This window comes from Macaca nemestrina, chromosome 8 (assembly GCF_043159975.1).
Source record: "Macaca nemestrina isolate mMacNem1 chromosome 8, mMacNem.hap1, whole genome shotgun sequence".
Taxonomy (NCBI): Eukaryota; Metazoa; Chordata; class Mammalia; order Primates; family Cercopithecidae; genus Macaca; species Macaca nemestrina.
In genome coordinates this window covers 1,004,074-1,018,087 of record NC_092132.1, presented here as the reverse complement: position 1 = coordinate 1,018,087, position 14,014 = coordinate 1,004,074, and the positions used below count along the sequence as shown (strand labels likewise).

Below are 14,014 nucleotides of genomic sequence, written 5' to 3'. Positions count from 1 at the left end.
TTCTTTTTTTGTTTTGTAGAGATGGGGTCTTGCTACATTGCCCAGGCTGGTCTTGAACTCTTGGGCTCAAGTGATCCTCCTGTCTGTGGCTCCCAAAGTGCTGGGATTACAGATGCTGGGGTTACAGACGTGAGCCACTGCACCTGGCCTTTTGTTAATGCACCAAAACTAACTTTCTCCTTTTTTCTTTTCTTTTCTTTTCTTTCCCTCCGTCCCTGCCTCCTTCCCTCCCTCCCTCCTTTCCTTCCTTTCCTTCCTTTCTTTCTTTTTTGAGACTGAGTCTCTTGTTCTCGCCCAGGCTGGAGTGCAGTGGTGCGATCTTGGCTCACAGCAACCTCTGCCTCCTGGGTTTAAGCAATTCTCCTGCTCTAGCCTCCCGAGTAGCTGGGATTACAGGCGCCCACCACCACTCCCAGCTAATTTGTGTATTTTTAGTAGAGACAGAGTTTCATCATGTTGGCCAGGCTGGTCTTGAACTCCTGACCTCAAGTGATCTGCCTGCCTCGGCCTCCCAAAGTGCTGGGATTACAGGCATGAGCGACCGTGCCCAAAACTTTCATTCTTTATGTGGCCAAATCTTGTGTGTTCAGGGCTCTTCCCACCTCATGCTTTCATGGCCTGCTCATCACATAACCCTGGTCTGGCAGAAGCTTACCTTGGTGCATGGTGTGATGGATGCCTAGCCTAAGAACAGTGGCTGGTCACCTGCAGTCTTTCTCTAACGTTCCAGCCTTTCCCTTCTGACTTGAAATTCTTTCTCATCAGTGGTGATTTTGGGGATGAGGAGTTTCAGCGGCGCCCAAGCAGATACCAGGTTTCCATCTGATAGGAGCGTCTGAGCCCAGGATCCTGTGCAAGGGCAGGGTGGGAGCACCTCCCAGGAAGGCCTCGCATGTAGGGGCTGAGAAGGGAGCTAGGTGGTGGGAGGGGGACAGGTGCATCTGCTGGGGAGGAGGTGTGGAAGTAGAAGGAAGGTGTTTGACTATAGGAGCATGGGAGGGGCAGGACTGAGGGGAGCAGAAAGGCTCTGGAAGGAAGGACCAGGACGAGTCAGGGTGTGAGAGGGTCTTGTACAGTCCTGCCCCTCACCCAGATTGGCAGAGCCCGTGCACTCCTCCCATTTGGGGCCCCCTCCGCACCCCAGTTGTCCGTCTGCCTGCACACGCCTGTGTGCCCATGTCGGCATGACCTGGCCTTCCTTCTTGTAGGGGCCCAACCTGGGAGCCTGTGTGGCCCTGGTGTAGACGAGGTGTGGTCAGAGCTGAGCTGAGCAGCACCCACGCTGCAGCGGGAGGGGAGGGAGGAACTCACTGGGGGCTATGTTGGCCACAGTGAGGGCCCAGGGTTTCATGGACACCAGCAGCACTCCTGGCCACACTCCAGCCCTCCCCTGGGTGCAGGTGGCATAGGTGGCATCCACTCATCCCCAGCATTCCAATAGCCCAGGCATCTCCTCCTCCAGGCCCTGGTGCCCTTCCACAACCTGGGCCTTCTCGTTGGCCTCTTCTCCCCACGGTGCGCAGACCTGTGGCCTGCCACCCGCCAGGAGGCCGTTGACTGCGTCTACTCCCTGCTCTACCTCCAGCTCGGCTATGAGGGTGAGCCCTCATCAGGAGTGTGGGGGCCCCTGGTCGTTCAGGGGTGCCGGGAGGGATGAGGTGCAGAGTCCAGGCTTCGGGATCGCCAGGGAGGGCCTCAGCCGGACTGCTCGTTCCTGCCGCCTCTCAGGCTTCTCCCGGGACTACCGCGATGACGTGGCGGAGCGGCTCCTCAGCCTCAAGGATGGCCTCGTGCACCCTGACCCCACCATTCTCTTCCACACCTGCCACAGCATAGGCCAGGTACCAGCTGGGAGCTCCGCGGCCAGAAGGCAGGCTGGCACTGTCTGGGGCTAACAGGGACTTCCGAGGCAGCACCTGGCCTCCCCTAGCCTCTGTAAGTGCCACCCATGGCCAGTGGGCACGGGGCAGGGCCTGGGTGTTTGCATTAGTTGCTGGCGCTGCCCTGCACTGGCCCCATCACCCACACCCGCCTACGCTGGGGCAGTGCAGTCCATACGAGAGGAAGGTGCTGTTTGTCTTGAGACCTGGCAGAGGCCGAGGAGGGAATGGGGTGCCATGAGGCCCAGCCGCTCTCTGCCTGCCACTGACACCCTGGCCTGCTCTCATGAAAATGCAGGTTTCTGGAACAGAATCTCCAGCGGCTGCCCTGTGTGGTGTTGTCCCCAAAGCCTACCCAAGAGCCATGTGGGGGGCTAGGGTCATCGCCTGCAGGGTGCAGCGGGCTCTAGCCCTCTTGCCAAGGGGCCAGGGGCGGGCCCTGCCTTTGGTTCCAGCGGGTCAAGGTGCTTTGTCTACTGCCATCTGAAGGGAGGATGATGGCCCTGGGCACTGCGTCCCCCACCCCCCATGACCCATGCCTGCCAGGTCCACCCCGAGGCTCAGCATATTAGAAGACAAACTTGAGTATTTAAAGTATTGCATTTCAGGGGGGAAAAAAAGTCCCTCCAAGGGGGTAAGAAAGCTGCCCCTCCCTCCGTGCTCTCATGTGGGTCCCCAAGCTGGAACACTGCCTGTCTCCATTTGGTGCTTAGGAAAGGCCTTCCAGGTCCAGAGACTGTGTCTCCTACAAAGGAAGGAGGGGTAGGTCACGAGGGCCCTTTCTGGTGCTGGGATCACAGGGGTGAGCTAAGGCCTATCTGCCCTTGACCCCGTGTTGTAGAGAGCTCCAGGGCGACTGCACCACAGGGCTGCTCCCAGCCCACTTCACTAGTCAGAAGGAGCCCGAGGAGGGGGCTGTGACCTCAGCCCTGCAGCTGCCCAGGCACCACCTTCCAGGAGCCCGCCCAGGCTCCAGCAGGCCCTGACAGGCTCTGGAGAAGGAGACCCCACCCCCACGCAGCGAGCTCACTGAAGTCACAGGGCGGGGCGGCTGGGGCGGGGCTGCGAGATGGGCGTGGCCTCCCACCCTAACGCGAGCCCCTGAGACTCGATGCCTCGGAGAAGTGGCGTTGGGGGTGCCCCCCCTTCCCTCCTTAACCTCTGGCATCGCTTTCCTCCTAGATTATTGCCAAGCGCCTCCCACCTGACCAGCTCATCAGCCTCTTGCTAACCATGTTTGAGGCCCTGGGAGACCCCGAAAAGAACTGCTCCCGAGCAGCTACCGTCATGATCAACTGCCTGCTGCAGGAGCGGGGCGGCGTGCTCCAGGAGAAGGTGGGAGAGGGCGGGGAGGTGGCTCCGGGAGAAGGCGGGAGGGGGCGGGAGGGGGCGGGGAGGCGGGGCGGTGGCTCCAGGAGAAGGTGGGAGAGGGCGGGGAGGTGGCTCCGGGAGAGGGCGGGGTGGCAGCTCCGGGAGAGGGCGGGGCGGCGGCTGCGGGAGAAGGTGGGAGAGGGCGGGGCAGCGGGGCGGTGGCTCCAGGGGAAGGTGGGAGGGGGCGGGGCGGCGGCTCCAGGGGAAGGCGGGAGGGGGCGGGGCGGCGGCTCCAGGGGAAGGCGGGAGGGGGCGGGGCGGCGGCTCCAGGGGAAGGCGGGAGGGGGTGCGGTGGGGTGGGGCGGCAAGGCAAGGGCGGGGCGGCGGGCTCTTGGAGAGGTGGCACCACGGGTGAAAACAGTGAGGCTGGCCCTGCCCTGGCCTGGACCACCCTGCCCGGGCCTCCTCAGGTGTGACCCTCACTGCTCTGCCGCCTCTCCCTACAGGACTACTGTGGACAAATCTTTCTCTTATGTCTGAAGACGGGGGTTAGAATCTGGCAAAAACAAGTGCTGAGAGAATAAGGGGGGAAAAGGAAATGGAAAGGCGGGTGAAAGCACTAATGGTTCCCCGAGCCCTGGTTGGGCCCCCTGCTCACATTGCTGGCGTGGACATGGACGCGGGGCTCCCCGGGTCCGCAGAGGCTGCCCAGCCGTGGATTCCAGGGTCTGGCACTACGCGGGACGCTCTCGTGCTGCCCGACCTCTCATTCCCTTTGCTCCCGTGTCTGGGGCCGTCCCAGCCCCACCGCCGCTTCTCACTGTGCAGTCTCCGTGCAGTTGTTGCCAAACGTGCAGAGGCAGTCGTTCCGCACAGATGCCTGTGACGCGACAGCAGAAATGCACATCCCTGTTCTCAGATCCTTTTGGGTCCAGAGGGCTCCCATGGGCCAGCTGGAGTGGGTGCTCATGAGTCCTCGAGAGGCCCATGGCCGGGGACCCAGTCTCTGCACGACGGAATTCTCAAGCTCTGTATTAAAGTGAAGCATCGGAGTGTGGGGTGTCAGAAAGCTGCAGGGGCACCCACAAGTGGAGCATCCTACCCACTCCTACGTCCTCCCCTCAAGCTCCAGTTGTCACCCTTTGGGCCACCACCACTGCCCCACAGCGCAGACCACTGTGGCTTGGTGTGCGCGTTGTATGCGTGGAAGCCGGTGCCCGTCCTGTGGTCCTTTGGCGTGAACATGTATGTGAGGTTGTCCCTGTTGTCACTACACGTGCCCCTTTCCTGCACTGAGCTGCGGATGTGTCACGTTTGTTCATCTGTCTCCGTGAACACCTGGGCAGTTCCCAGTTGGGGCTGTCACAGGGTCCAGGTCCTTTGGAGCTGAGGACACACTGCAGCGGGGGATAGGCCCACAATAGCAACAAGGCTTGAAGGCCAGGCCCTGGTGTGTATCCCAGGGCTGCCAGCCACTGTCCCTGGGTGGGGCCCTCTCCCTCCCGCAGGAGGCCGGCTGGCTCTGGGTGCCACTGTCTTGCCCATTGCTGTGTTTCCCACTCTTCAAATGAGTTTGCAGCGGCTTCATGCTAGAGTTTCATGTGTGTTTCTCAGTGATGGGTGAAGGTGAACACGTGTTTATATGTTTACTGGGTACTCGGCTGTGTTGCTTTGACAGGGTACCAGTCTTTTGCCTGCGCTTTTCTTCTTGATTAGTAGGAGTGCTTCCCCGCCCCCGCAACCCCTAGACGAAGTGTTGTTCTGTCACTCAGGCTGGAGTGCAGTGGCACGATCTCGGCTCATTGCAACCTCTGCCCCCTCCCGGATTCAAGCAAGTCTGCCGCAGCCTCTGGGGTAGCTGGGATTACAGGCGTGTGCCACTACGCCCAGCTAATTTTTGTATTTTTAGTTGAGACGGAGTTTCACCATGTTGGCCAGGCTGCTTTTGAACTCCTGACCTCAGGTGATCCACCCACCTCAGCCTCCCAAAGTGCTGGGATCATAGGCATGAGCCACCTCGCCCAGCTGGTAGGGGTGCTTTCTGTGTCCTGGATACAGTTTCTCCATTGGCTTTACATACACTGCACAGAGCTCCTTGGAGAGGCATGAACAGGAATGCAGCAGTGGAGAAAAGGAAAGTGTTGGTGGAGGGCTCGTGCCAAGGACTGCACACGGTGTGGTTTCTGGAAGGGCAAGTCCAGTGCTACTGCATGGCAGGAGGAAGAGGTTGAGGGTAGAGATGCTGGCATCGGGCCCTGGGAGGAACAAGGGGCCAGAGGGTGGCGGCTCAGTGCTGGCCATTTGAAGGCTTGGGTTTTATTGTGCAGGCAGTGGGGCCCCAGCTCAGATCTGAGGGTAGTGAGGTACCCTGGCCACCTGTGCAGATGGTGAGAGAAGGACCAGGCTGGTGGTGGCGGCCAGGGTGCTGGGGTCGGCCCCAGCGTGGGATGGACAGGGCTGGCAGTGGCGGCCTGGGTGCTGGGGTTGGCCTCAGTGTGGGATGTGCCATGTTGTGCTTTTCAGTGTGTCTGTACATGGACACTTGGGCAGATTCTCCTGAATGTGGGTGTGTAATTTCTCATCAAGTCCCTACTTTCAGTTCATTTGGGGACATATCAAGAAGTAGAGTGGCTGGATCACACTGAGGCTGTGGCTGGGCTCTGAGAGGGCTGCTTTTTGCAAAGCGGAGCTGTCCAGCTATTTTCTTCCCAGCCCAGGTTTGCATACACATCACTTGCCACAGCCCAGCTGGGCAGGGGCATTGCTGACCCCTGGCTAAGGCTTTGAGCAGGCCCACAGCACAGCCCAGCAGGCACACCTGCCGCCGGTGCCATGTACCCAGCCATCATGGTGAACCTCTGCGTTCTTCCCCGCCCTGAGATCCTGGTGGGGGACCTCTTTGAGGCAGGCTGATACTGTTGGGCTTTGAGTTCCTCTGACGTTGAATCAGAACCTGTGGCCCTAGGGGGTGACATGCGACCTCCCCCAGTGTGAGATGACCATGAAGTAGAGAGCGCAGAGAGCATGACGGAGAACAACAGGCTCTCCTGAGGCCGGGCGTGTCCGACGGAGGAGGCAGCCTTCCCAGGGTTGAGGTGGTGTGCGGGGGGCCAAGGAGGGGACAGGAGAGGAGGAAATTCCACATGAAACAAACAGGTGGGGGTGGAAGTGGCGCTGCCACCTCAGGAAGGTCAAACTCAGAGTTGCCAAGTGACTCAGCTGTCCCACCCAGGTATCTTCCTAAGAACACAGCATGAAGCACGCAGCGACCCACAGCCAGCAGCACCGCTCATGCCATCTGGGAAGCATCCCAGGGGCCCATCACTTTGCAAATGGGTAGAGGAAATGTGGTCCATCCGTACGACAGAATATTACTGGGTCATAAAGGGGCATGAAGCCCTGACACAGGCTGTGAGGCAGATGCATGTTGAAAACATCGTGCTCAGTGAAAGCAGCAGACACTGCCCAGGCGTGGTGGTTCACGCCTGTAATCCCAGCACTTTGGGAGGCCAAGGCGGGCGGATCACGAGGTCGGGTGTTCAAGACCAGCCTGACCAACACGGTGAAACCCCATCTCTACTAAAAATGCAAAAATTAGCTGGACATGGTGTTGGGAGCCTGTAATCCCAGCTACTCAGGAGGCTGAGGCTGGAGAATCACTTGAACCCAGGAGGCGGAGGTTACTGTGAGCTGAGATTGTGCCATTGGACTCCAGCCTGAGGGACAGAGGAAGACTCCATCTCAAAAACAAATAAGCAACAACAACAAAAGCAGACACTAAAAGCCACAATCACATGAGCCCATTTTCATGAAGTGTCCAGAACAGGCAAATCCGTCGCGACAGACAGTGGAATAGGGCTGGGGAGCAAATTAGTGACTGCTGATGGAGATGGGGGGTGTGTGTGTGTGTGTGTGTGAGAGAGAGAGAGAGATGGTCTTACTCTGTTGCCCAGGCTGAAGTGCTGTGATGTGATCATGGCTTACTGCAGGCTCGATCTCCTGGGCTCAGGTGATCCTCCAGCCTCAGCCTCCTGAGCAGCTGGGACTACTGGTGTGCACCACCACGCCCAGCTAATTTTTTGTATTTTTCTTAGAGACAGGGTTTTGCCATGTTGCCCAGGCTGTGACGGGTTTCTTTTGGGGGTGATGGTTGTACATCCTGAGTGCACTGGAATCCTGGAACTGTGCACTTAACAGTGAATAGGTGGGCTCTGGAGCTCTGAATTATGTCTCAGTGACCCAGGCCAAGCATGACAGGAAGGGAGAGGACCCTGCACAGGGGCTCACCATTGAGGGAGGAGCCACAATCCAGAGACCGGCAGAATAACCTGGAAGGTGTAGGGCGCAGCTGAGCCTCACACAGCGGGCAGCTGGAATGCTGCCCCGCGTCCTGGGACCACATGGATTTTGCCCAGCAGTCCGCGGAAGCAGGAGCCTGCTCAGGACTGGGTGTGAGGGTCCACACTCGGGGATTCTCAGCTAAGAGGTGACTGTGGAAATTGCCTCCACCCTGCAAGCCCTCCACCACAACCCAGCGCACCCGGGCTGTTCCTAAAGTTCAAAAAAAGCATAGATTCAAGTGTACATGTGCACCAATGGGTTCGAGTTGTTGAAGAAATAAATATGCAAAAGTAAAGAAATATTAGAGAAGATAAGTAAACCCACTGAGACAGCAAGACAAACCTCTTGTGAGACAAGTCACGGGAAAAGAGCCGACATCGATAAAAGCAAAAAGTGAAGTGAAAGAGGAAAAATACGTTTGGTTAGCAGAGTATATGTCCACGAACAGCTGTGTTCCAAAACACCTGGAGAGCTGTCACCAAAGCAACAGATTTCTGAAAAAATGCCAGCATGGATGGGAAGGAGGTGGGCGGGTCCAGTGGACCCATAACTGCTAAAGTGGTGGAAGTGGTCGCTCTGGGCACCCGCTGGTGTCACCCAGGCTGTGCGTCAGCAGGGGGGTCACTGCCCCTCACAGCGCTCGGGAGAATGCAGAGGCTGGTCAGCTGCCAGTGTAGGTGGCGCAGCCGGCCCCTCACAGCGCTCAGGAGAATGCAGAGGCTGGTCAGCTGCCAGTGTAGACGGCACAGCCCAGCGGCTCAGATGGCATCGCGGGGTGCCAGGTTGGTCTTGGCTTTGAAGCAAGCCCGTCTGTGAGAGTCACTCCCTGGAGGGCTGAGGAGCAAGACCTGGTGTGGAAAAATATTTGCTTGGAGTTCAGCACCTCCTCACTGTCAAAACTTGCCAAAAGCCAGGAGTGCAGAGGAAACCAATGGGCGGGCAGCAGGCGGCGTCTGCAGCCCCTGCAGCCGTCTTGTCAGGGAAGCGCCTGGGCTAGGACAGGTGAAGAAAAAGGCAGAGAAACACAGGTCATCAGAACGCGCTGCTCCTGCAGGGGCTGGGCGCTCAGCTCCGCACAGGTCTTGGAATGAAAGCGGCGTCAGGAGGTCTGCAGCTCCTTTGAGAGCGACAGTGACCAGGAAGGACCAGCCTGTGCCTGTGCGGCTTCCCCTGGGCATGGCTCCTGCACCCCTCACCAGCCGTGTCTCCCCACACCGTGCTGTGGCCTCACCACGTGAGTGGTGTGGGCCTGGCCCGGCCCGGAAGTTTCTGCCGTCAGAATCTCCTCCAGCTCCACCTGCTGTTGTGCTTTGCACCAGCCCCTTCTCCTTTCCAGCTACCCAGGCGGGTCCCTCAGCCACAGCCAGGAAGGAGGACCCTAGCCGTGGCCCGGGAACGCTGGGGTGGGTGGAGCCCACAGTGTGTCAGCCATCCTCCAGGGCGAGGCAAGCCTGACCTCATGGCCCATTGCTTTGTTTGTTTTCACCCCAGATCGTGGTATTTTCTAGCTGTGCAGCAGGCATTTGGCAGTAGGGGTCACCATGGCTGAGGCTGGAGAGGAGACTCCCGGGCCAATACTCACCATGGGCAGGGAGCCCCCTCATGACATGGCTGTCCCCCAGAGTGAGGCTCACATGCTATGCTGCTGCTGGACTTGTGGTGGGCCTGGGGGTCCCAGGGCCAGCGTCCTCCTGCCCATGTTCCGTTCACCTGCTTTCTGGAGCAGCAGGACAGTGGCAAACTCACAGCCCCCCAAGTCCCAACCTTCCATGGCAGGCCCAGCTCCAGCCTCGGTCTGGGAATCTGTCTCCTCCTCCCTGTCCGCCCAGGTTCCCAGCCCAACTTCTGCATGGGTGCAGTTGGCAGCTGTGTGGGTCCTGCCTCTGGTGGGCCTGCCAGGGGAGCCTGAGAATTGGACCCAGCAGACATGCTGTGAGGGCATGGGGCCGCTGGCTCTGTTGGCTGCCTGCCCAGCTCCACACCAGCCTCTGGGCCACGTGTGTCCTCGGCACTTCCTCTACCTCCCAGGGCACTAGCCACTTTGCAAGAGGAATCCAGGTCATGGCTCCAGTTCCTTGGCTTCTGGGCTGTCCGTGGCCACGGGGGATCCGGGTCCTGCCTCAGGCTGGCACCAGCAGTACAGAGCTCTGCGTCTCATGGGGCCTCCCTCATGGCCCCACCCCCTTGGGTTGGCATAGGTGTGCCCATGGCTGTCCCCCACGCGTGGCCTGACCGCCATGTCCTGCTCATCTACAGGTGCCTGAGATCGTGAGCGTGCTGCGCTCCAAGCTTCAGGAGGCCCAGGGAGAGCACGTCCTGCCGGCTGCCCAGCACAGCATGTACCTCCTGGCCACCCAGCACTGTGCGGCCGTGGTGTCCAGCCTCCTGGGCAGCCCCCTGCCCTTGGACAGGTACCTAGTCCAGACTCCAGGCTTAGGGGTTCCTCTGGAATGCTGCTCCCCAAGCCCTCCACCCGCCTCCGCACCCTGGCTTTCTGCACCTCGGCTCTGTAGCCCAGCTTTCTGCATGAGTTCCCATGGCTCTAGGCCACGTGGGACAGAAAGTGCCATCGAGACAGGCCCCAGTCTCTCAGGTACCCATGGGGACCACTCCTCTAGGCGTCTCGGGATCCTCACTGGCCCCGGTGGGCCTTGCACAGCACCGCCACAGGGAAGCCGCTGTTTCCGCCCTCCTCTAAGGCCCCGGGCTCCAGCAGACACTGGAGGCTGCCCCTCGCCCTGCGTCTTGGTTCCAGCTGCCCCAAGCCTTGTCCTCCGCAGGGCGTCCACTACTGCCTGTGAGCAGACCCCCAGAAAATGCCTGATCTAAGCCCCTCAGGAGCCCAAGGACAAGCCTGTCTGTGCCATACATCACTATGTCTTCCCAAACACACCTCCCAGCTGCCAGCAAAGGGCAGGGTGTGTCTACCACCCCCCAGCCCACTGGGGTCCCCTGTCCTCGCTGAGGCCTCCAGAGCATGGGTCTGCTGGCCCTTTCTGTCTTTGCCATCTTAGTCGTGGACAGAGGCTGGCCCAGGGGTACCTGGCTGCCTGTGACCGCCTGGAGACTCCGCTGGGCAAGGCAGAGTGACCCTTACCCTGGCAGGTGGGGGCACGAGGCTACTGTGGGGACGCAGGTTTCCTTGCACCTGGCCCTTCAGCCTGTCAGCTTTGCTTTTTTTCATGTGCTCTAAGGCCCTCCCATTAAGTACATCCAAGCTGCAATGTCCGCTTCCTCCTGGCAGGGGGGGACCCGCAGGCACTTCTGCTCAGAGGTACACTTGTCTGGTGGCCCTGCTCTTTCCTGGTACTGTTGACCTTTCTGTGTGTTTAAACCTTTTGTATGGTAAATAGCTGCATTTTGTTACTGATAGAGTGAGTTTAAATCCACTGTCAAATCTTTTGCCTCTTTGTTACGCATTTTGTTTTTTAAAAATCTTCTTTCTTGTCCTTTTTCAGATTCACAGTGTCCCTCTTACCTCACTTTCTCCACTCAGTTTGCAATCCTGCAGTCTGTTCCTTTTCTTTTAGCGTTTGCCCTAAAGGTGGCTGCACGTGTCCTTACTGAAGTCCGGCATGGGCCCCGAACGTAGGCTGAGGTCTGGGTCTGGCTGGGCTGCTGGGCGCCCGAGTCATCATGACCGTTGCTCTTGGGCACAGTCAGCATTGACTTGTCTTTCCTCTGTGGTTACCGCCTGGCTCATCAGTCAGTTTTAATTTTCCGTGGAGGCGTGGCTCACACAAAGGGCAAGCACGGAGCCACTGGGCCCTGCGGGACTTTCCAGGTCGAGGCAAAGGAGATGTCTGGTCCCCAGCAGGCCCGTGTGCCCCTCAGTCCCCTAGAGGGTCAGGGCCACCTGAACGCCGCCACTAGAGGTTTTGGCAATTGTGCTGTGTGCTGGGTTGTCCCAGCCTCTGCTCAGCACGGCGGTGCTGTTGCTCATCTTTTCTCCTTGCCGGGCAGTGTTGGGTGCCACGTGGGCTGCACCGTGTATCTGTTTCTAGGTGATGGACACTCAGGTTGTTTTTGGTTTGGGGCTGCTGGGGATGGCGATGCTTTGAATGTTCTGGGGAGTGTCTGTTGGTGGGCAGGGCATGCATTTCTCTTTCAGGTGTGCGTATAAGAGTGGAACTGAGGCTGGGTACTGTGGCTCACACCTGTAATCCCAGCAATGTGGGAGGCTGAGGCAGGAGGATCACCTGAGGTCAGGAGTTTGCTACCAGCCTGGCCAACATGGTGAAACCCTGTCTCTCCTAAAAATATAAAAATTGGCCGGGCATGGCCAGGTGCAGTGGCTCACGCCTGTAATCCCAGCACTTTGGGAGGCCCAGGTGGGTGGATCACAAGGTCAGGAGATCAAACCATCCTGGCCAACATGGTGAAACCCCGTCTCTACTAAAAATACAAAAAATTAGCCGGGCAAGGTAGTGTGTGCCTGTAATCCCAGCTACTCCAGAGGCTGAGGCAGGAGAATGGTGTGAACCCGGGAGGCGGAGCTTGCAGTGAGCTGAGATTGCGCCACTGCACTCCAGCCTGGGCGACAGAGCGAGACTCCATCTCAAAAAAAAAAATTGGGCCGGGCGCGGTGGCTCAAGCCTGTAATCCCAGCACTTTGGGAGGCCGAGACGGGCGGATCATGAGGCCAGGAGATCGAGAGACGATCCCGGCTAACACGGTGAAACCCCGTCTCTACTAAAAAAAAATACAAAAAAACTAGCCGGGCGAGGTGGCGGGCGCCTGTAGTCCCAGCTACTCGGGAGGCTGAGGCAGGAGAACGGCATAAACCCGGGAGGCGGAGCTTGCAGTGAGCTGAGATCCGGCCACTGCACTCCAGCCTGGGTGACAGAGCAAGACTCCGTCTCAAAAAAAAAAAAAAAAAAATTGGCCGGGCGCGGTGGCTCACGCCTGTAATCCCAACACTTTGAGAGGCGGACCACCTGAGGTTGGGAGTTTGTGACCAGCCTGACCAACATGGTAAAACTCCGTCTCTACTAAAAATAAAATTAGCTGGGCGTGATGGTGCCTGCCTGTAATCACAGCTACTCGGGAGGCTGAGGCAGAAGAATCGCTTGAACCCAGGAGGCGGAGGTTGCGGTGAACCATGATTGGGCCATTGCACTCCAGCCTGGGCAGCAGGCTGTCTGTAGTCCCAGCTACTTGGGAGGCCAAGGCAGGAGAATTGCTTGAACCCGGGATGTGAAGGTTTCAGTGAGCTGAAATCGCGCCATTGCACTCCAGCCTGGGTGACAGAGCAAGACTCTGTCTCAAAAAAAAAAGGAGTGGAGTTACTGTGGCCGTCTCTACCCTGCCACCCCCTGAGCTAAGGATGTGTTCTGCATCCATAAATGGTCAGAAAAAGACCAAAAGAATATTTCATGACACATGAAAATGATAGGAAATTCTGATTCCAGTGTCCATGAGTTAAAGCTTCTGGAAGCAGCCGCCTCATCCACTTCCACGCTGTCTGTGGCTGCTCTCGCACTACAGCGGCAAGCTTGATGAGCTGCCAGAGGCCACCTGGCCCCCAATGCCTGAGCCACTGTCCTGGTCAGAAGCTTGCCAGCCCTGCCCTGGGCACAGGTTGGCTTGACTGTCATATACAGCCTTGTGGGGGCCCACCGCGGCTGAGTCTGTGGCCTCCTGGCGCCTCAGCGATGGCCACCACGTCCTTGCTGGCGCATGCCGTGTGCCTGCCCTCCTGTGCGTTTGTCCACGTTCCTGCCAGGTCATTTGCTCCCCACGCTCATGCCCAGCCCTCTGCTGCTTGCCTTCTGCCTGAAGGACGTTTCCTGGAATTCCCTTCACGAGGATCAGGGACACACTGCCTGCTTTTGTTTACTTGAGAATGTCTTTATTTGGCCATTCCTTGTGACTGTTCTTTCTGTGGCTCAGTGTCCTAGTTCAGTGCGTTTGCTCAGGTGTGTGACAGCGCATCACTGTTTCTGGCTTCTGTCCTTACTCTTGGGAGCCAGGTGAAGTCTCCGAGCATTGCGTCTGTCGAGGAGGCCACTTCCTGCTTGTGGCTCATCTGCAGTTTGCAGGTGGGGGTTGCTTTTCATTTGTTCTGCCAGGCGGCTTCGAGGCTGTCTGTAGGTCAGTATATTTCATCCGTTCTGAAAAACCCAGCCTCCTCCTTGTCAGCCATTCTGTTTACTCTGCCTCGGGGACATCCATCAAATGTATGTTAGCCCTCATTCCATCTTCTGCGTCTCTTCTTCTGTCCTCTGCCTTCCCATGTTATTCTTTCTCTGTAATAATTTATCTGAAATGTTTTTACCTTCCTATTCACTGAGTAATTTCCTTATTTTCCTATTTACCGTTTCTCTCTTCTACTGTATCTAGACTGGCACCAAATATGTCCACTGAGTACATTAGTGTTTCATTTCTAAAAGGGCTGTTTGGTTTTCTTTTAAATTTGCTGTATCTGTTTAGAATTTCCAGTTCCCATCATATTTAAAGTTTGTTGTTTATTTCTGCAAACG

At 58.0% G+C, this 14,014-nt stretch overlaps 1 protein-coding gene and 1 long non-coding RNA gene across 17 annotated transcripts in view; one reads left to right on the top strand and one right to left on the bottom strand.

Moving 5' to 3' along the window:
- Positions 1-14,014, top strand: part of LOC105488490 (maestro heat like repeat family member 1) — a 120,275-nt gene that overhangs the window by 98,835 nt on the left and 7,426 nt on the right. For all 16 annotated transcript variants that reach the window (XR_011606615.1, XR_011606616.1, XM_011752626.3 and 13 more), the window contains 4 exons: positions 1,463-1,598; positions 1,729-1,841; positions 3,063-3,215; positions 9,789-9,943. Coding sequence is in view for 14 of the 16 variants with exons in the window: in XM_011752626.3 (XP_011750928.2) it covers positions 1,463-1,598; positions 1,729-1,841; positions 3,063-3,215; positions 9,789-9,943 (557 nt within the window). In the remaining 2 variants the exon portion in view is untranslated. The remainder of the gene's footprint in view (positions 1-1,462; positions 1,599-1,728; positions 1,842-3,062; positions 3,216-9,788; positions 9,944-14,014) is intronic.
- Positions 2,462-3,249, bottom strand: LOC139355724 (uncharacterized). Its single transcript, XR_011606618.1, has 2 exons — positions 3,113-3,249; positions 2,462-2,625 (listed from the first exon to the last, which is right to left on the bottom strand). It is a non-coding gene; the product is annotated as an uncharacterized lncRNA (long non-coding RNA).